This window comes from Mus caroli, unplaced genomic scaffold (genome assembly GCF_978045245.1).
Source record: "Mus caroli unplaced genomic scaffold, Mus_caroli_1 scaffold_10, whole genome shotgun sequence".
In the NCBI taxonomy this organism is placed as follows: domain Eukaryota; kingdom Metazoa; phylum Chordata; class Mammalia; order Rodentia; family Muridae; genus Mus; species Mus caroli.
Window position 1 is genome coordinate 23,376,048 of NW_028227265.1, and position 19,882 is coordinate 23,395,929.

Here is a 19,882-nt window from a genome sequence, read left to right on the forward strand (position 1 = left end):
TCCTGCAACCCCAGGATTTATAAAGTAAAGAGGAGAATCTGGAAATTTAAGGTCATACTGTGCTACACAGCATTACTACCACTATTAGGAAGTAATCAATACCTCTAATTTGCTGATCATAGTGTTTATTTTTTGCAATTACAGAAGCATTCTTCCTTATTCAGGACAGAGATGAGTTTCATCACAACAGTTCTTTAACTTCTGAGTGCAGCAACAGAAAGTTACACAACCGGGCATGGTGGTGCACGCCTTTAATCTCAACACTCAGGAAGCAGAAGCAGAGACAGGCAGATCTCCAGAAGTTCCAAGCCAGTCAGGGATATACAATGAGATTGTCCCAAAAAAATCAAAAACCAAACAACAGCCAAAACAAACTAACAAAAAAACAAACTAACAACAACAAACAGAAACAACAACAACAACAAACCCCCACAACCTTTAAGTAAATACAACCAGGAGAGCTAGGCCTACAAATTCATGAGTACGGGACTCAAGAGTTGTTAGCCTCGTCAGTCTACCCCAAACCACAGTGTGCTAGAGCCATGGTCTCATTACACAGGCCAGGAGAAACAATCACGATAGTCTTATCTGTCTTACTTCCTGAGTATTGTGATTACATAAATGTACCATTATGCCTGGCTTCAACCTCTACATTTTAAAATCTTATTCCTTTTCACCTTCTTTAGAAATCTGATATTCCCTTTTTGTCTTGTTTTGAGAAAAGTTCTATGTAGCCCTGGCTGTCCTGGAACTCACTCTGTAGACCAGGTTGGCCTCAATTTAAGATATCTGCCTACCTCTACTAGGCAGAAATTTGATATTCTTTATTATTTTTTATTATCTATACATACACAAATATGTACACACACACACCACCACCACTACCACCACCACCACCACCACCAACAAAAATCAGCCAACCAAACACCACCAACAAAAACCCACAACCTGAAAGTAAACAGGCTACATCCCAAGCCCTGAATATGATGTCCCCTCCCTGATAACACATTGTGTCTTCTAGGTCTCATAAAATTCTATGATGCCATTAACCACAAGAGCTATGTATGACTAAGATTTGAAAACAAGCCAGGCATGGTGGTGTATACCTTATAGGAGGCAGAAGCAAGAAGATCTCTGTGAGTTCAATGCCAGCCTTGTCTACAGAGTGAGTTCCAGGACAGCTGGGACTACACAGAGGAATCCTGTTTGAAACAAACAAACAACAAAAAAGAACTGAAAATATAAAGTCTTTATAGACTATAAATGAAATATATGACAAATGAATAACCCTTAATAATCACCAGTATTACATGGTAGCATATACCTATTATTTTAGCACTGAGGCTGAGATGAGGATTACCAACAGTTTTAGGTCAGTCTGAACTACAGAGTGAATCCCAGGCCAGCTAGAGTGAGCCCTTCCCTGTCTCAAAATGAAAAAACAAAACAAAACAAAAACTACTTCTTTTTTTTTTTTTTTTTTTTTTTTTTGGTTTTTCGAGACAGGGTTTCTCTGTATAGCCCTGGCTGTCCTGGAACTCACTTTGTAGACCAGGCTGGCCTCGAACTCAGAAATCCGCCTGCCTCTGCCTCCCGAGTGCTGGGATTAAAGGCGTGCGCCACCACGCCTGGCTCAAAAACTACTTCTAAATCAACAATCAAATAAAACGCCAACTCTTTTCTTAATATAAAAGGTAAAAGTTTTTGCAAGAGGGTCTGGAAAGCACAGGTTGCTCTTGCAGAGAAATTGAGGTTCAATTCCCAACACTCACATGGGGCTCAACTCTCTATAACTCCAGTTACAGGGGATCTAAAGCCCTCTTCTGGCCTCCACCAACACCAGTAAGCAAGAGGTACACAGACATCCATGCAGCCAAAACACTCATACATATAAGATAAAAATTTAAATTAAATTTTTAAAGTTTCTTCTTGGAGAGAAAGATTCGTTACTACATTATCATCATCATCACCATCATCATCATCACCACATCTGCCTTGGTGACAAGCACAGTGCCAACCACAGAGAAGACCTGTTTAAATATTTGTTCTTTAACTACTTAACCAGTAGTTTATATGACTAAATACAATACTTAGGTCATATTAAAAAAAAAACTGGAAAATTAAATAGCAAAAAGAGGTCTGTTTTGGTTAGTGGGTAACTCTTGACGTTGACTTTATATTCTCCATAGCTCACAGGCCGGTACAATTGTGACTTGTCAAACGAAATGCAACAAAAGCTAGGGAATGGTGGCGTACACCTTTACAGCCAGCACTTGGGAGGCAGAGGCAGGCAGATCTCTGAGTCCCAGGACAGCCTGGTCTACAGAGCAAGCTCTAGGACAGCTAAGGCTACACAGAGAACAACAAAACAACAACAAAAATAATATGTTGGCATTACATGAAACATTTAATCCAAGGTTCTTATTATAAAAGAAACCTCTTAAATCATCACAACTTCTTGTACCTGGTGTGTAAGTAAAACGTTGAGACTGGCTTTTTTTCCTCTTGCCATTGCAAAGATAAAAGTGCACCTGCACGGCAGATGTAACTGCTGGGTTATGATAGGGAGGAACTTCAAGGACAATGTGAGCCTGAGGAACAAGGAAAGGAAGACTGTGTTATATAAGAACTAAAAATGAAATGCACCTGCCAAACTCAGAGCAATTCATGAAACTCTTAATGCAAGTGTTTCCCCATCACAGAAAATTATGCACATAAAGTTGTCAAATAAGTCATTTGGAGATTTATTTACACGAATATCTTGTTGACAAAGATGAAATCTTTAATCATTAAAGAAACTGATTTTTACCTACCCATTGTGCTTCTAGTGAGAGCAAGAATAAAGAGACTTTAGGCACGGTGATACATATTTGTAACCACAGTACTCAGGAGGTAGAAAGAGATAGATCACAAATTCAAGGCCAGCCTGAGCTACATTGTATACCTTTTAAAATAAAGTCTTATTATATACTATGTATGTACTGAAATACATGGCTCTACTGAACACTCATGCTAATGTGTGTGTGTATACACTTTTTTTCCTATTTATTTTACGTATGAGTACACTATCTTCAGACACACCAGAAGAAGACATCAGATCCCATTACACATGGTTGTAAGCTACCATGTGGTTGCTGCGAACTGAACTCAAGACCTCTGGAAGTACAGTCAGTGCTCTTACCAGCTAAGCCATCTCTCCTCTCTCCAGCCCCTACTATAAATACCTTAGCACTTGAATATATGATCATGATTAACACTTTGCAAGTTGTATTATATAGTTTTTTTTCAATTTAAATAAGCATTTGCCTACAAGTATGTTTGTGCACCACATGTGTGCAGTACCCAAGGTCAGTAGATGTTGTATCCTCTGGAACTGGGGTTAAGAGAAGATTAGCCACCTCATGAGTACTGGGGGCCAAACTCAAGTCCTCTGAAACAGCAACAAGTGCTCTTAACTGCTAACCCATCTCTCCAGCCCCTAGTTTAGATTTCTTAGCATTAGTTTTATATTCAAAACATCTAAGACAGAAGTGTATAAAACCTATATGCACAAAGTGAAAATCTTTATCCAAAATCAAATCTAATCAATCTGACTGTTCCAAGTCTTTAGGAAGTATTGAGGAAAGTGCTATTTCCTAGTCTAGAGAAAACTTGTCTATTCCAGTCAATGTGCAAGACCACAGGTTCTTCTAGTAAGGATTCTGGAAAGCTTAATGGCTTAATGAGTAGCTCTGGTGTTAGGAAGTGTATTTAATGACAAATCACTAGGGACTTGTCCCACTACAAGCGAAGTTGATATTTATTGAGAAAAGGGTCATGCCTACTCAAAAAGAAGTACATTACTATCCTAGTTAGGATTAATACTGCTGTGCTAAAACACCACGACAAAAACCAACCAACCAAACAAAACCCCCACGATGACAAAGCAACTCAGGAAAGAAATGATTTATTTGGATTATACTTTTGTATTACTATCATCATGAAGGAAGTCAGAACAGAAACTCAAAAGGAGCAGGAGGGGCTGGTGAGATGGCTCAGTGGGTAAGAGCACCCGACTGCTCTTCCGAAGGTCCAGAGTTCAAATCCCAGCAACCACATGGTGGCTCACAACCATCCGTAATGAGATCTGACACCCTCTTCTGGTGTGTCTGAAGACAGCTACAGTGTACTTACATATAATCAATAAATAAATCTTTAAAAAAAAAAGGGGGGGGGGAGGAGCCAATGCAGAGGCCACTGACAGGTGCTGCTTATGATAGCCCCACCCACAATGAGCAGGACTCTCCCACATCAATCACTAAGAAAATGTCCTACAGACTTGCTCATAGCCTGAAGCATTCTATACTCTCAATTGAGGCTACAATTTTTATATATGTATATAAATAAATATATATATATGTATATGTGTGTGTGTATACACATACATATAATGTTCTCATTTTCTTAATTGAAGTGCCCTCTTGTATCAAGTTGACATAAAACTAGACAGCATAGTTGCTTTGGGGGGCTAGGAGGAACATACTAGCTTTGGACTTGTTATTTAGCCTCAGATGGCCTCAGACCTACCTTCTCCATCTTCTGCCCCTTGAGTGCTGTAGTTACAAGCTACCATACTATACACATTCTTAGCTTTTTTGAGACAAAGTCTCACTATGTAGCCTTGGCTGGCCTAGACTTCCCCATGAAGAACAAGCTGGCCTCTAAATCAGAGATTCTGCTGCTTCTATTGGGATTAAAGGTGTGGGGCACCATTCTCAGCGTAGTAACATTTTTATTACGAAAGTTCTTCCATTTCTAATTTTTCATTTTCAATTTTTTTCGTTTTCCACACAGAAGAGAAGATATAAACTGTTTATTTTCTTCAAGACAGGGTAGCCCTCGCAATTCTTGAACTCACTGTATACACCAGGCTGGCCTTAAACTCAGAGATTAGGTCTGCCTCTGCCTCCAGGGTGCTGAGATTAAAGGCATGCCCCACCATGGCCTGGTTTGTTTATTTTTTTAAACTTTAGTATTAATACCAGAAAAGTATCACACTTCCAAAGTAATAAAAATTCTAATTTATTTTTTTTCTCATTATTCTTTCCCATACTATACAACTGCATTATTCAATTTTCTCCTAAGTTTCTTCAATACTTCACCACTAGGAAGATAAGAGTCTCACTATCAAGACTAGACTGGCCTCCTTCAACTCACAGGCAAGCACCTGCCTCTGTCTCCCATGTTCTGGGATTAAGGGCATATGTTACCATGTCTGTCCTTAAATACTACTTTTTAAATAAAATATTTCTTTAAGAATTATATATTTTTAAGATTTTATGTGAAAAACTGTCTGCCTGCATATATGTATTATGTACCACACATGTGTGCCTGATTTCTGAGGAGATCAGAAATAGAGATTGGATGCCCCAGAACTGCAGTTACAGATGGTTGTGAAAAATCATGTGATCACTCAGAAATGAACCCTGGTCCTCTGCAAAAGGAACAAGTGCTCTTAACCACTGAGCCATTTCTCCAGCCTCTTTTTAAATACTTCTAACTAATTAAATAATTAAGGTAAATTTCTTACCCCTTGACATTTTTCTCTGATTATTTTTCCTTCAGCCTCCCAATGAGGTCTTCCATCTATTAAAAGAAAAAATTTACAGTTAAAAGCAATTTAAGTTTGAAAACAGAAAATCTAATCTATGTAGTATCACAAAATATTGGCAGAGAGAATTTTTTTTCTCACAAGAGTTCCAACTAACAAAAAAAGAAAATGTAGTATTAAAAAATAATGAGAAGGGCTGGAAAGATGGCTCAGTGGTTAAGAGCACTGACTGCTCTTCCGAAGGTCCCGAGTTCAAATCTCAACAATCACATGGTGGCTCACAACCATCCCTAATGAAATCTGATGCCCTCTTCTAGAGTGTCTGAAGACAGCTACAGTGTACTTACATATATAAAATCTAAAATAATAATAATAATAATGAAAGAATAACATTAGGGGGTCCAGGTTAACAGCTAGCTAGTGAGAAATTTTTCTCACTCCTCTCCTCCCAAATTAGAAACTAATTAAAGAAAACAACTGACATTGATCTCTGGCCTCCAAAACATGCACAAAACCAAAACATACATACCTTCAAAACACACTTAAAACATGAAGAGAAAAACAATCTTAAATAAAACTAAAGAAAAGGGGCCCAATGTGGGGGCAGATGGCTGATATTCCAGCCTTGAAAGTAAAGGGCAGCGGGATCAGTTTAAGGGCCGAATTTAAGAGCAAGTCAGCAGTGGTGGTGAAGGTGGTGGTGGTGCGCACCTTTAGTCCCAGCAGAAGCAGGGTGATCTCTGAGTTCAAGGTCAGCTTAGTCTACAGAGTGAGTTCCATGACAACCAGGGCTACACAGAGAAATTCTGTCTTGAAAAACAAACCAAACCAACTAACCAAAAGTATTTAGAACATACCTTGCTAATTTTATCCCTATGTAATTTAGTTAGGATATTCACAGAGTTCTACTAATTCCAGACCATTTTTATGGTCCCTGGTCACTTCTTGCATAACTGCAAAGCTCTAAATCTATTTCCTACTTCTATGATTTGCTTATTTTATGTATTCTGTTATGGCTTCTTTTAATGTCTCTAATATTTATCCACATTGCAACATACATTAGTAGTATTTCCCTTTTTTATACTAAATATTCCACTTATGTATGACGATGAGTTTTAGTTGTCAATCTGACACAACCTAGAATCACCTGAAGAGTCTACACAGGGACTGTCTGGACCAAGCTGGCCTGTGGCACGAGGTGAGGGACTGTCTTGACCTGTGGGTGTGACTTGCTGCCTGAATCCCTGCCTTTACTTCCCACAGAGCTGAAACCTGGAACTATAAACCAAACTCCTTTTGTTACCTAAATGTCTGGGTATTTTATCAAAGCAAGAGAGAAGAAACTAGGGTACTGTGGACACAGCATATTGCTTTTGTCTGCTCATCAGTGGTAAGGATTTTGTTCTTTCCTTTGGAGCTGTTATGAACAACGCTGCCATAGGTATCTGTGTCTTGGCCTCTGTGTGGACATATGTCCCAGGTTTCCTGAGTGAACATCAAGTAGTAGAAATGCTGGGTGAATTACTTTTAATATGCCATTAAAGAGAATTTAACACATACATGTGAATTTAGTGACTGTAAGTTTTCAATAAAACCCAGTTGCTTAGAGGATGCCTATAATTTTATGAAGACTATTTGGTGATTAATATAACTGTAATATCTACTTAATTTATTTCCTTCTTTAATCACTTATACTGAGTTAATTTGTATTTTATATTATTTACCTTGTCCTTTTTCAAGAAAAATGATTTTGGATTCTGGAAGAAAATTAGATCCAGTCACAATCATTTCGTGGCCTCCATTGACAGAGCAACTGTTGATACTGTACTTCTCAATATGAGGGAGTTCTTGAGCAGATCGCTGAGCTGTTTTCAGTAGTTAAGAAAAACAAAATATTATTTAAAAATATTTCACACATTCAAGATATGTCCATACTATATAAAATAAACATTGGAATTCATTAATTTAGGTTTTTAAAAATCAAAACACTAGGGGGCTGGAGAGATGGCTCATCGGTTAAGAGCACTGACTGCTCTTCCAAAGGTTCTGAGTTCAAATCCCAGCAACCACATGGTGGCTCACAACCACCCTTAATGACATCTGATTCCCTCTCTCCTGGTGTGTCTGAAGACAGCTACAGTGTACTTACATATAAAATAAATAATAAATAAATCCTTAAAAAAAAGTCAAAACACTGGTAATAATTCTTATTAAAAGAGCTAAAATGCTTAGAAACAAGAGAGTTATATTGACTTGAAATGAAATTATTTTAGAGTATAAATGCAAAAAAATCTGAAAAAGAGAAATTAATGTTTCTAACTAATGCACTGGCTCCCATACATTTACTTAATATTTTGTTTTTTTAATTTAACTCAAGTATATGCCATCCATAGAACTGTTACAATTTACAAATATAATTATAAAAATCAAGTCCAAAATATGTAATTAAACTATGATCAATTAAGACAAGTATTTAAGTAACTCCTACAGAACAAACAACTCTTTCTCACATCATTACAACATTAGACTTCTTTTCTTTTTTCTTTCTTTCTTTCTTTTTTTTTTTTTGGTGTTTCGAGACAGGGTTTCTCTGTATAGCACTGGCTGTCTTAGAACTGACTCTGTAGACCAGGCTGGCCTGGTTCCCAAATCCTGCCTCTGCTTCCCAAAACGTTGAACTAAAGGTGTATATATCCCGACACCTGGCTATAATGTGATTTCTAATGTACAGCATTACTTAAGTTTTTATTCCACCTTTTCCTGCTACTTTCTGTTCTTTAACAGCTAACAATATAGTTCCCCCACCCCACCCTCTTTTCTGAGTCAGAGTCCAAGCTGGTCCTGAACTTCATCTGTAGTCGAGGATGACCTTGAACTCCTGATCCTCTTGCCTTCACCTCCCAAGTGCTGAAATTACAGACACATGTCCCTAAACCCACTATAAATTCTGTACCATATACCCATACTACTTTTTAAAATATCTAAACTTGTTCTATAGTAAGTTATATCAACAAGATTTTCTCAGGCATTCTTACATTCATTTGGGAGATGATAAAATTTAACTGACTCAGCAACTACCAAACAGACAAAAGGAAGATTTTATAATTCCATGTGACCTCCAACTAAGAGTTCATGTAGTCTGAGTGGGGATGTAGTTCAGTTGGTAAGATGCTGCCTAGCATCCTAGCACCTGGGATTTGATCCACACAAACCTGGCATGGTGATGCATTCCTGTAACTCCTGCACTTGAGACACAGACAGAAGTATATGAACTCAAGGTGATACTCAGCTACGGAGTAAATTTGAGGCCAGATTGCCATACATGAGACTTTGTATTCCAAAATAAAAGGCAGGGACTGTTGAGTTGGCTCAGTGTTTAAGAGCACTTGTAAACCCAGCATGGTGATACACGCCTTGAATCTTAGTACTCAAAAGGCAGTAGCAGTTGGGTCTCTGTGAACTCAAGGTCAGCTTTATCTACCTAGAGACAGTTCTAGGCCAACCAGTATTACATTGTGAGACCTTGTCTTCAACCAACCAATCAACCCCATTAATTCTTATTCAGCTGAGGGGTAAGCCTGCAAAACAGAATTCTATTATATTAAGGTTAACACTTGAAAGATAATCAAGTGACAACTAAAAGCATCAAGATCACAGTTTCACCACAGGATCCTCATATACTTTCATTTACAGGTAGAGAAGGTGGTACAAACCTATACTCAATCCCAACAGGCTTCAGGCAGGAGCTAGAAAAAATGTAAGTTGGAGGCAAGACAGAGAGGGAGGCAGAGAAGAGGCAAGAAGAGCTTCTCTACAGCCATATAGCTGCCTAGAATCAAACTACAGTGAGAAGACATTTCTAACCTAAAATTAGCACTCTTTTTCACCTTGTTAACTTATTTTCATGTCAGAAAAACAAACCAGCAACTCAGACTCGCTGTATTTTTAGTTTATATCCCATTTTAATAAAAAATAAATACAGCCGGGCGGTGGTGGCACATGCCTTTAATCCCAGCACTTGGGAGGTAGAGGCAGGCGAATTTCTGAGTTCGAGACCAGCCTGGTCTACAAAGTGAGTTCTAGGACAGCCAGGGCTACACAGGAAAACCCTGTCTCAAAACAAACAAACAAACAAACAACCCCCCTGCCCCCAAAACTTACATCGAAATTTTAAAACACAAGGTCACTTACAGCACTCAACAGGAATAGATGCTATCTGTAGAGAAAGAACTTTTCCACTGGGCTGTGGGATGTGCACACGAAATACAAGTCGGACTCTAGTATTTTTTCTGCCAATATCAGTTTCTCCTTTTCGAAGTTCTATATCTGAGTTTCGGAGCTTTAAAATACCTGCACAGTCAATACTAGAAAAAAACCAATACATTTTAAATTTTATTAGTCAGAAATTGGTTCTGAACAACTCAATGGCATAGATACACATTGTCAATTTGCCAGTCATGCACACGTATAATCTCAGCACTAGAAAGGTAGAGAGGTGGGAGGATCAGGAGTTCTAGGTCAGTCGCAGCTATATAATGAGTTCAAGGCCAAGATAGGTCATAAGAGACTCTCTCTCAAAACAACAAAAAATTTCCAGAAAGAACTCTGTATCCTGAATTAGGTGAAAAATTTGGGGTGGGTGTGGTAGCACATTTTAATAATCCCAATATTTGGAAGATACTTAATTAAGGCCAGCCTGGGCCTATGAACAAAAATAAGGGGCTGTAAAGATGGCTCAGTGCTTAAGGGGTATACTGTTCATGCAGAACATCCAAGTTTGATTCCTAATCCCCCCACCAGGCAGTTCACAGCTGCTTGTAACACGTGTTCCAGGAGATTTGACACAGTCTTCTGATCTTCTTGGGCACTGTATGCACAAGATGCACATACATCATTCAGCACACACATATACACATATAAAAATATACACAAAATACTCAGCTTCCATAAGGTAGCTCACAGCTGTCTGTAACTCCAGTTCCAGAATACATATGATACAGACATACAACTGAGCAAAACACTCATACACATAAAGTAGATAAATCTTAAAAAGGATGTTTTAAAATAAATAAATTAAAATAAAGTAATTGGGCTGGAGAAATGGCTCAGCAGTTAAGAGTACAGACCACTCTTCCAAGGGACCTGGGTTTAATTCCCAACAACCACATGGCAGCTAACAACTGTCTAACTCTAGTTACAGGGGATCAGAGCCCTTCTTTTATCCTCCTTGGGCACCAGTCATGCACATGAATCATAGATAGACAGATAGATAGATAGATAGATGCTCAGCAGTTAAGATTAGCTATTTTCTTTATTTACATTTCAAATGTTACCCCCTTTCCTAGTTTCCCCTCCGAAAATCCCCTATCCCCTTCCCCTGCTCCCCTACCCACCCACTCCCACTTCTTGGCCCTGGCATTGCCCTGTACTTGGGCATAGAACCTTCACAGGACAAAGGGCCTCTCCTCCCACTGATGACAAATTAGACCATCCTCTGCTACATATGCAGCTAGAGCCATGAGTCCCTCCATGTGCTTTCTTTGATTGGTGGTTCAGTCCCAGGGAGCTCTGGGGGTACTGGTTAGTTCATATTGTTCCTCCTATGGGGCTGCAAAACCCTTCAACTCCCTGGGTACTTTCTCTAGTTCCTTCATTGGGGACACTGTGCTCCATCCAATAGATGACTGTGAGCACTCACTTCTGTATTTGCCAGGCACTGGTAGAGCCTCTCAGGAGACAGGTATATCAGGCTCCTGTCAGCAAGCTCTTGTTGGCATCTGTCATAGTGTCTGGGTTTGGTGGTTGTTTATGGGAAGGATTCCCCAAGTGGGGCACTGGCTGTTCTTCCAGAGGTTCTGAGTTCAATTCCCAGGAAGGACATGGTGACTCGCAACCATCTGTAATAGACTCTGATGCTCTCTCTGGTGTGTCTGAAGATAGCAACAGTGTACTCACATATATAAAATAAACAAATCTTTAAAAACAATTTTTGTCGGGCAGTGGTGGTGCAAGCCTTTAATCCCAGCACTTGAGAGGCAGAGGCAGGTGGATTTCTGAGTTCGAGGCCAGCCTGGTCTACAGAGTGAGTTCCAGGACAGCCAAGGCTATACAGAGAAACCCTGTCTCGAAAACAAAAAACAATTTTAAATTTGTTTGAAAAAACTCCTGTTTTTGTTTTTTGAGATAGGGTTTCACTTTGTTGCCCAAATAACTTCAAACTCAAAAGTTGTCCTGACTTTAGACTTCTAAGTGTTAGGATTAGAGGTATATACAAACAAATTAACTTTTTTTTTTAAAGATTTATTAAACATGAGATGCCATTCACTGATAACTGGATATTAGCCAAGAAACTTAGAATGACCAAGATACAATTTGCAAAACATATGAAACTCAAGAAGAAGGAAGACCAGTGTGGATACTTCATCCCTCCTTAGAATGGGGAACAAAATACCCATGGAAGGAGTTACAGAGACAAAGTTTGGAGCTGAGACGAAAGGATGGGCCATCCAGAGACTGCCCCGCCCAGGGATCCATCCCATAATCAGCCACCAAACGCAGACACTATCGCATATGCTAGCAAGATCTTGCTGAAAGGACCCTGATATAGCTGTCTCTTGTGATGCTATGTGCCTGGTAAATACAGAAGTGGATGCTCACAGTCATCTATTGGATGGAACACAGGGCCCCCAATGGAAGAGCTAGAGAAAGTACCCAAGAAGCTGAAGGGGCCTGCAACCCTATATATAGGTGGAACAACAATATGAACTAACCAGTACCCCCAGAGCTTGTGTCTCTAGCTGCATATGTAGCAGAAGATGGCCTAGTCTGCCATCATTGGGAAGAGAGGCCCCTTGGTCTTGCAAACTTTATATGCCCCAGTATAGGGGAACGCCAGGGCCAAGGAAGTAGAGTGGGTGGGTAGGGGAGCAGGGTGGGGGGAGGGTATAGGGGACTTTCGGGATAGCATTTGAAATGTTAATGAAGAAAATATCTAATAAAAAACTGAAAAAAAAAACCTATTTATTTATTTAATGTATTTGGGTACGCTGTAGCTGTCTTCAGACAGAAGTGGGCATCTCATTACAGATGGTTGTGAGCCACCATGTGGTTGTTGGGAATTAAACTCAGTACTTTTGGAAGAGCAGTCAGTGCTCTTAACCACCGAGCCATCTCCCCAGCCCCAACTTGAATTTTCAATCAGGGTATAACATTGACTCATTCACATTGGCCCTATTTTGAAGACAGGAAGAGGCTTTGAGTAGATATTTAAAGTACCATGTTCTGTATTTTTGTTGTTGTTTGTTGGGTTTTGTTGTTGTTGTTTTGGTTTTGTTTTTTCAAAACAGGGTTTCTCTGTGTAGCCCTGGCTGTCCTGGAACTCACTCTGTAGACCAGGCTGGCCTCGAACTCAGAAATCCGCCTGCCTCTGCCTCCCAAGTGCTGGGATTATGTTGTTTGTTCCTAGACAATATCTCACTATAGACTTGGCTGGCCTAGAACTGAAAATGTAGTTAGGCAGACCTCAAACAGATCCATCTACCTCTGCCTCTGAAATGCTAAGACTTTTAAAGATATGGACCACTGCCCCTGACCACTGTTTCTCGTTTTCTGAGATAGGATCTTATACATATAGCTCAGGCTGTCCTCTAATTCACCATCTAGTTGAGGATTACCCTGAACTCCTGTTCTTCCTGCCTTCTGGGATTACAGATACAAGTCACCAACTGTCTTTCTGGAAATAGGAAACCTACTGTTCTCCTGAGCAAAATTTTCAGAATTACTTATGTAATGTTAGTCAGTTAGCTTTAAACAATTTTATATTTTGTAGTTAGTTAAAACTCAAAGCCAAATAAACCATGCAGTTTTGTTTCAAGGAAAAAAAACTGATTTTTTTTTAAATTTAGTTTTTTTTTTTTTTTTAAATCTTATTCTTAATTATGTGAGCGTGTTGATGCACAGGAATGCAGGTGCCTGTGATGGCTATGGGTATCAGAGATCCTGGAAGCTGGAATTATAGACAGTTGTCAGGTGCCTGAAATGGGTGCTGAGAACACAACTCTAGTCCTCTGGAAGAAGAATATGGGATTTTAACCATTGAGCATGCTCATTTTAACAAAGGTTTTAGGTTAGCTGGCTGGAGATAGAGACAGGTGAATCTGTGAGTCTGAGGCCAGCAAGGTCTACAGAGTGAGTTCTAGAACAGCCAGGGCTACATAATGAGACCCCATCTCAAAAAAACAAAACAAAGCAAAACCAAAATCCAAAAAAGATACCTCGCTGACATATTATTTTCAGGTAGAAGTGGGATTTCCAGAACTTTTGTGCTGGCGATTATTATCTCTTGACTTGCAGTAGCAACTGTCTTTCCAGTAATCCGATGCACCTGGTAAAATGCATGAGGTCGTAAATATCTATCATCGGCTGTTCCAATAAACATCTGTAGATTTATTGGCTTTTCACTATAGCCCAGGAGCTAAATGAAAAGAAACACAAGAAAGTACACTTCATTATCCAGGCATTTTAAAATAAGCTTATAAGCCTACTATATTTGTATTACATACCACTGTAAATAAAAATATTATCACAAAACAGACAGTAAAGTAACCCGTGAGAGCCTGACCATGCCCCACTGAGTATATGGACCACACAAAATGGATTTGCTTTTTCCTTCCTTTTTTTTGGGGGGGGGGGGTGACAGGGGAGACATTGCTATAAAGGGATGGGGAGTGGACACAGAGGACTGGGAAGTGAGCATGATCAGGGTATATGATGTGAAATGTTCAAATAATCGATAAAGATATTATTTATTTATTTTATGTATATGATTACACTGTCGCTGTCTTCAGACACACCAGAAGAGAGCATCAGATCCCATTACAGATAGCTGTGAGCCACCATGTGGTTGCTGGGATTTGAACTCAGGACCTCTGGAAGAGCAGTCAGTGCTCTTAACTGCTGAGCCATCTCTCCATTCTTCAATAAAGATATTATGTTGGAAAAAAAATTAATCCATGAAAAGCCCTCCAATTTTTTTTTCTTCTATATACATGGGTGCTGGGAATCAAAACTGGGTCTTCTCAAAGAACAGCGGTGCTCTTAACTACTGAACCATCTTTCCAGCTCCCAAATTTTTAAATTATAGAGATTTAAACACTGGAACATGTTAAAAAGGAACTTGGAGGTGGGGAAGGTTGGGGGAAAGACAAAGTTTTTTTTTTTTTTTTTAAAAGAATTATTTATTTATAATATGTAAGTACACCGTCTTCAGACACACCAGAAGAGGGCGCGTCAGATCTCATTACAGATCGTTGTGAGCCACCATGTGGTTGCTGGGATTTGAACTCAAGACCTTTGGAAGAGTAGTCAGTGCTTTCAGTGCTGTTAATCCCTGAGCCATCTCTCCAGCCCCCAGACAAACATTTGAATCATCAAAAAATTTTAAAAGACAAGGCAGGGCTTAGCAGACTAAGGTTGGTATAGATCATTTGATCTACATATTAAATTCAAGACCAGCCTGTGTTAACTGAGAGACCCTGTCTCAAATTTTTTTTTTTGCTCCAAAGCCTCCAACTGTATCATGGTCCATGCCTTTAATTCCAGCACTGGAAGCAGAGGCAATCCGACATGTCTTCAAACCAACATACATGCAGGGGAGTAACAACTCCCAAGGCTGTCGTCTTCCAGCCTCCACAAACAAATGTGCCCACACAAAAATACAGACAAAGGACTCTATGTGTTCACATAATTAAAAACAAGGATACTTTTTTCCAGTGCAGGAAAATGAACCCAGAGTTTTATATAGATTAAGCATACATTCTATTATCTAGCTCTACCCCGTAGCCCCTTTTAAATGTACTTTTAAAATCAATCTACATATGTGTTTTTTCCTTTGATATTACTGTGACACATTACATTAATTTATTTTCATATGCTGAATTACACTTGTATTTCTAGAATAAATCTTATTTGATATTCAACCCTTTTAATGTCAGATTCAGTTTGTCACTATTCTGGGTCTATTTATATCTATAATCATAAAGACAAATATTTTTACCCATCTTATACCTTTGTCCTAATCAGCATGTTTTTGACATTTTTTAAAATGTATTTTATTTTTATTATATGTAAGTACACTGTAGCTGTCTTCAGACACTCAAGAAGAGGGAGTCAGATGTCATTAAGGATGGTTGTGAGCCACCATGTGGTTGTTGGGATTTGAACTCAGGACCTTCAGAAGAGCAGTTGGGTGCTCTTACCCACTGAGCCATTTCTCCAGCCCCTTGACATTTATTTATGTATTTATTTTTCAGAACAGGGTCTTGCTATGTTAGGCCAGGCCAGGCTGGACTTAAACTTGTAAGCTTTCTGGAGTGGAGTCTCCCACTCTAGTGAACTGTCACATTTGAATTATTATTGTTATTATTATTATTAATTAAAAAAAAATAGGCAAATGAGATGTCTCAGCAGGTAAAAGCACTTGCTTCTAAGCCCAGCATTCTGAGTTCAATCTTCAGACCTGTATGGTGGGAGAAAACCAACTCCCTTATTTGTCTTCTGACCCCCATATGTACATACTACGGTATATCCATGTCTACACACATATGCACACACGCTAAATAAATCTAATAATTTTTAAAAATCCACAGTCCCCCATATTATTCCTTACCCTCACTGAAACCTCTCTAATGGTTTCACTTCATTCAGGGCTAATTCCAATTATTTACATACAGGCCGATGAGATTTGGACCTTTGTTGTTCTTATCTTGTCCTATGTTCCCACAGCCAGCCTAGACATGCTGGTTTACCACTTGAACCACTGCCCATTCCATTCCAAACCTCAGGACTTAAGTTACTTTTTTTCCCCCGTGATGCAAAGTTTCCCTGTGTAGTCCTGGCTATTTTGGAATTCTCTTTGTAGATCAGGCTGGCTTTGAACTCACAGATATTAGGCCTCTGCCTCTTTTTTTTTTTTTTTTTTTTATTTTATTTTATTTTTGGTTTTTCGAGACAGGGTTTCTCTGTATATCCCTGGCTGTCCTGGAACTCACTTTGTAGACCAGGCTGGCCTCGAACTCAGAAATCCGCCTGCCTCTGCCTCCCGAGTGCTGGGATTAAAGGCGTGCGCCACCACGCCCGGCTAGGCCTCTGCCTCTTATGTGCTGGGACTAAAGGTGTGTTAAAGACAGCCACTATGTCTGTTTTTTAAGATCAGGACTACTTAGTATTTTAACCCTCTGGAATGTTCTTCTTTCTGATCTTTCTATTATCCTCTCCCTTCATTTTATTTAGCTTTGTTCCCAAAGACAGTACCCTCAGAGAAGCCTACATCCTTATTTACATCTCTTATGCTGCTTTATTAGTTTTCATAGTATTGACTACTATCAACACTTTTAAATTTTACAATCTACTCTCCTGGGACTCATACAAGCTACAAAAAGCAGAAACTGTCTTATTCATCATTCTAACTGTCTGTCGTTTACTGAGAACCTATTATGAAAGCTGTAATTTTTTATTGAAATGTTATTAATTCAACCAGTATCCAATAAATATATTATAAATGACACTTAAAAGGAGGGGGGCCTGGAGCTGGGTGTGAGGGAGAGGCAGGCAAATCCGGATTTCTGAGTTCGAGGCCAGCCTGGTCTACAGAGTGAGTTCCGGGACAGCCAGGGCTATACAGAGAAACCCTGTCTCAAAAAATCAAAAAAGGGGCTAGTGAGATGGCTCAGCCGTTAAGAGCACTGACTGCTCTTCTGAAGGTCCTGAGTTCAAATCCCAGCAACCACATGGTGGCTCACAACCATCTGTAATGAGACCTGACACCTTCTTCCAGTGTGTCTGAAGACAGCTACATACAGTGTACTTACATATACCAATAAAAAATTTAAAAAGGGGGGGGGGCTGGAGATGGCTCAGTAGTTAAAACACTTACTGCTCTTGCAGAGGACCCAGGCTCAATTCCCAGCACACATCAATAGTCTCACAGCCATCTGTAACTCCATTTCCAGTGAATCCCATGTTATCTTCTAGCCTCTGTGGGTACTGCATATATGCAGTACAGATACATATACTCAGGCCCATACATGAAACAAATAAATTAATCCTTTAAAAAATGCCTGTTAAGCAGGGCGTGGTGATGCACGCCATTAATCCCAGCACTCGGGAGGCAGAGGCAGGCGGATTTCTGAGTTCGAGGCCAGCCTGGTCTACAAAGTGAGTTCCAGAACAGCCAGAGCTACTCAGAGAAACCCTGTCTTGAAAAACCAAAAAGAAAAAAAAAAAAAAAAGCCTGTTAAATTTTAAGGAATTAAATGACGTGCTTGAAAGATAAAAATCACCTAATGCTTAATTAGAAGACGAAGAAGAAGAAAAGAGAAGGAGGAGGAGGAAGAAGGGGAGGAGGAGGGGGAGCGGGAAGAAGAGGAGGAAGAGGAAGAGGAGAAAGAGTCAGGAGGTGGTGGTTCAAGTCTTAATCCCAGAACTTGGGAGGCAGAGGCAGACAGATTTCTGAGTTGTAGGTCAGCCTGGTCTACAGAGTGAGTTCCAGAACAGCCAAGGCTACACAGAGAAACCCTGTCTCAAAAAACCAGGGTGTGTGGGGGTGGAGGTGTATGTGTGGGGGTGAGGGTGTATTTGTGGGGTGTAGATAGAATCATGGAAACCAGCTGAAAATCTGAAAACACTAAAATCAAGCAAGATTTTAAAATTTTAAATTATAGTGAAGGCAGGAACATAACAGAAACTATGAAAAGAATGTAATAAGTTAAATAAATCTTATCTATGAAATCCTAAAGAGAGGGGCTGGAGAGGTAGCTCAGTGGTTAAGAGCACTGACTGCTCTTCCAAAGGTACTGAGTTCAACTCCCAGCAAACACATGGTGGCTCAGAACCATCTGTAATGGGACGTGACGACCTCTTCTGGTGTGTGTCTGAAGACTGCAATAGTGTACTTGCATGTATAAAATAAATAAATCTTTAAAAAAAGATGTCAGAATTAAAAAAAAAAATCCTAAAGAGAGATTTGTGACTGACTACATGATTGACTACATATAGCATAAAAAGCTAGAAATTCTAAGTACCCCCTCCCAAAAGATATTACCATTAGCAAATAAAGTGTGACTTAGCTATAGTAAGCAGAAGGGTATGACATGACAGATGTGGGGGAAAATCATCTCTAATGGTCTTCCTTCCAAGACTCAAGGAGAGGAAACCTATTGCCTTGGTGTTGGTGATAGTGGGGAGCTATGTATTCTTTTCAAAGACCTTGCTATGGTGTTACTTCTATCTGTGGATGGCATTATCAACTATTCTAATAAACTTACATCCAAGATGAGCTTGTGTGTGCTCAAGGGGCCACAACCAGAAGAGTTTCAAATGTAAATCACTGACCTATGCTCTATTGAGCCCAATATCCACCAGAAAATCTGGTTTACTAATGTTTCTAGCTTAATGATCAAGCTGTAGATACCTGTTTCCTTCTGTGGCATGTGGTAGAATAAGAGTTTAAGCAGAAATCATATAGATATGTAGATAAATCTATATCTACATATTTAACATATAATACAACATCTATGAAGAAATGCAACTTCAACAAGAGAAAAAGGAAATCATTACCTAACCCTGGATAACAAGCTACCCTGTATTTATAAACACACGTTTGGTCAGTAATTTAGGCTGGAATCAACTGAGCTCTTTCTGGTATGGGTACTTTTGATGGTTGACAAGGTGAATCAGCTTCGGAGGATGAGTTGGCTGCCAACAGAAGTATCATGATTTTCTCCTGTGTAATATCTAATCCTTGGTACAATATTGTCATGTTCTCATAGAGATGCCAGAGAAGCCAGATAATGACAAACAAAACCAAGGCTTCTGCTATGCCCCATGGCCCAAGTCTAGACTCCAACTTAAAGATCAACTCAGGTTTGAACACCCAGACATGTAGCTCTCTAAGCATCACAAACCTATAGAAGGTCCTCTGAGGATCATCTATACTGTCATTCCTGTCAGCTGAAATCCACAGCGACACTCTCAAAAGATACTGAACCCATTCCCAGCTTCCAAAGTATGCAGCATCCTCTATATGTTTTTTTTTTTCCCCTCACAAGGTGTCAAAGGGTAAACTGAGGCTAACAAAGTATCTCTTGGGCCTCCTACACATAGACCAGGATATTCCAACAGTTCCTAAGATGGCAAACAGATGTTTTTGGTTTTGGTTGTGAACCTTATTCTTTAAAAAAAAAAAAAAGACTTATTTATTATTATGTATGTGAGTACACTGTTGCTGTCTTCGAA

The 19,882-nt window shown here is 39.4% G+C and overlaps 1 protein-coding gene across 2 annotated transcripts in view; it reads right to left on the reverse strand.

Moving 5' to 3' along the window:
• Nfatc3 (nuclear factor of activated T cells 3) overlaps positions 1-19,882 on the reverse strand; it is a 77,554-nt gene that overhangs the window by 23,783 nt on the left and 33,889 nt on the right. For both annotated transcript variants that reach the window (XM_021169508.3, XM_029480364.2), the window contains exons 4-8: positions 13,864-14,063; positions 9,782-9,954; positions 7,315-7,455; positions 5,570-5,625; positions 2,465-2,591 (exon numbers count right to left, since the gene is read on the reverse strand). In XM_021169508.3, coding sequence (XP_021025167.1) covers positions 2,465-2,591; positions 5,570-5,625; positions 7,315-7,455; positions 9,782-9,954; positions 13,864-14,063 — 697 coding nt within the window. The remainder of the gene's footprint in view (positions 1-2,464; positions 2,592-5,569; positions 5,626-7,314; positions 7,456-9,781; positions 9,955-13,863; positions 14,064-19,882) is intronic.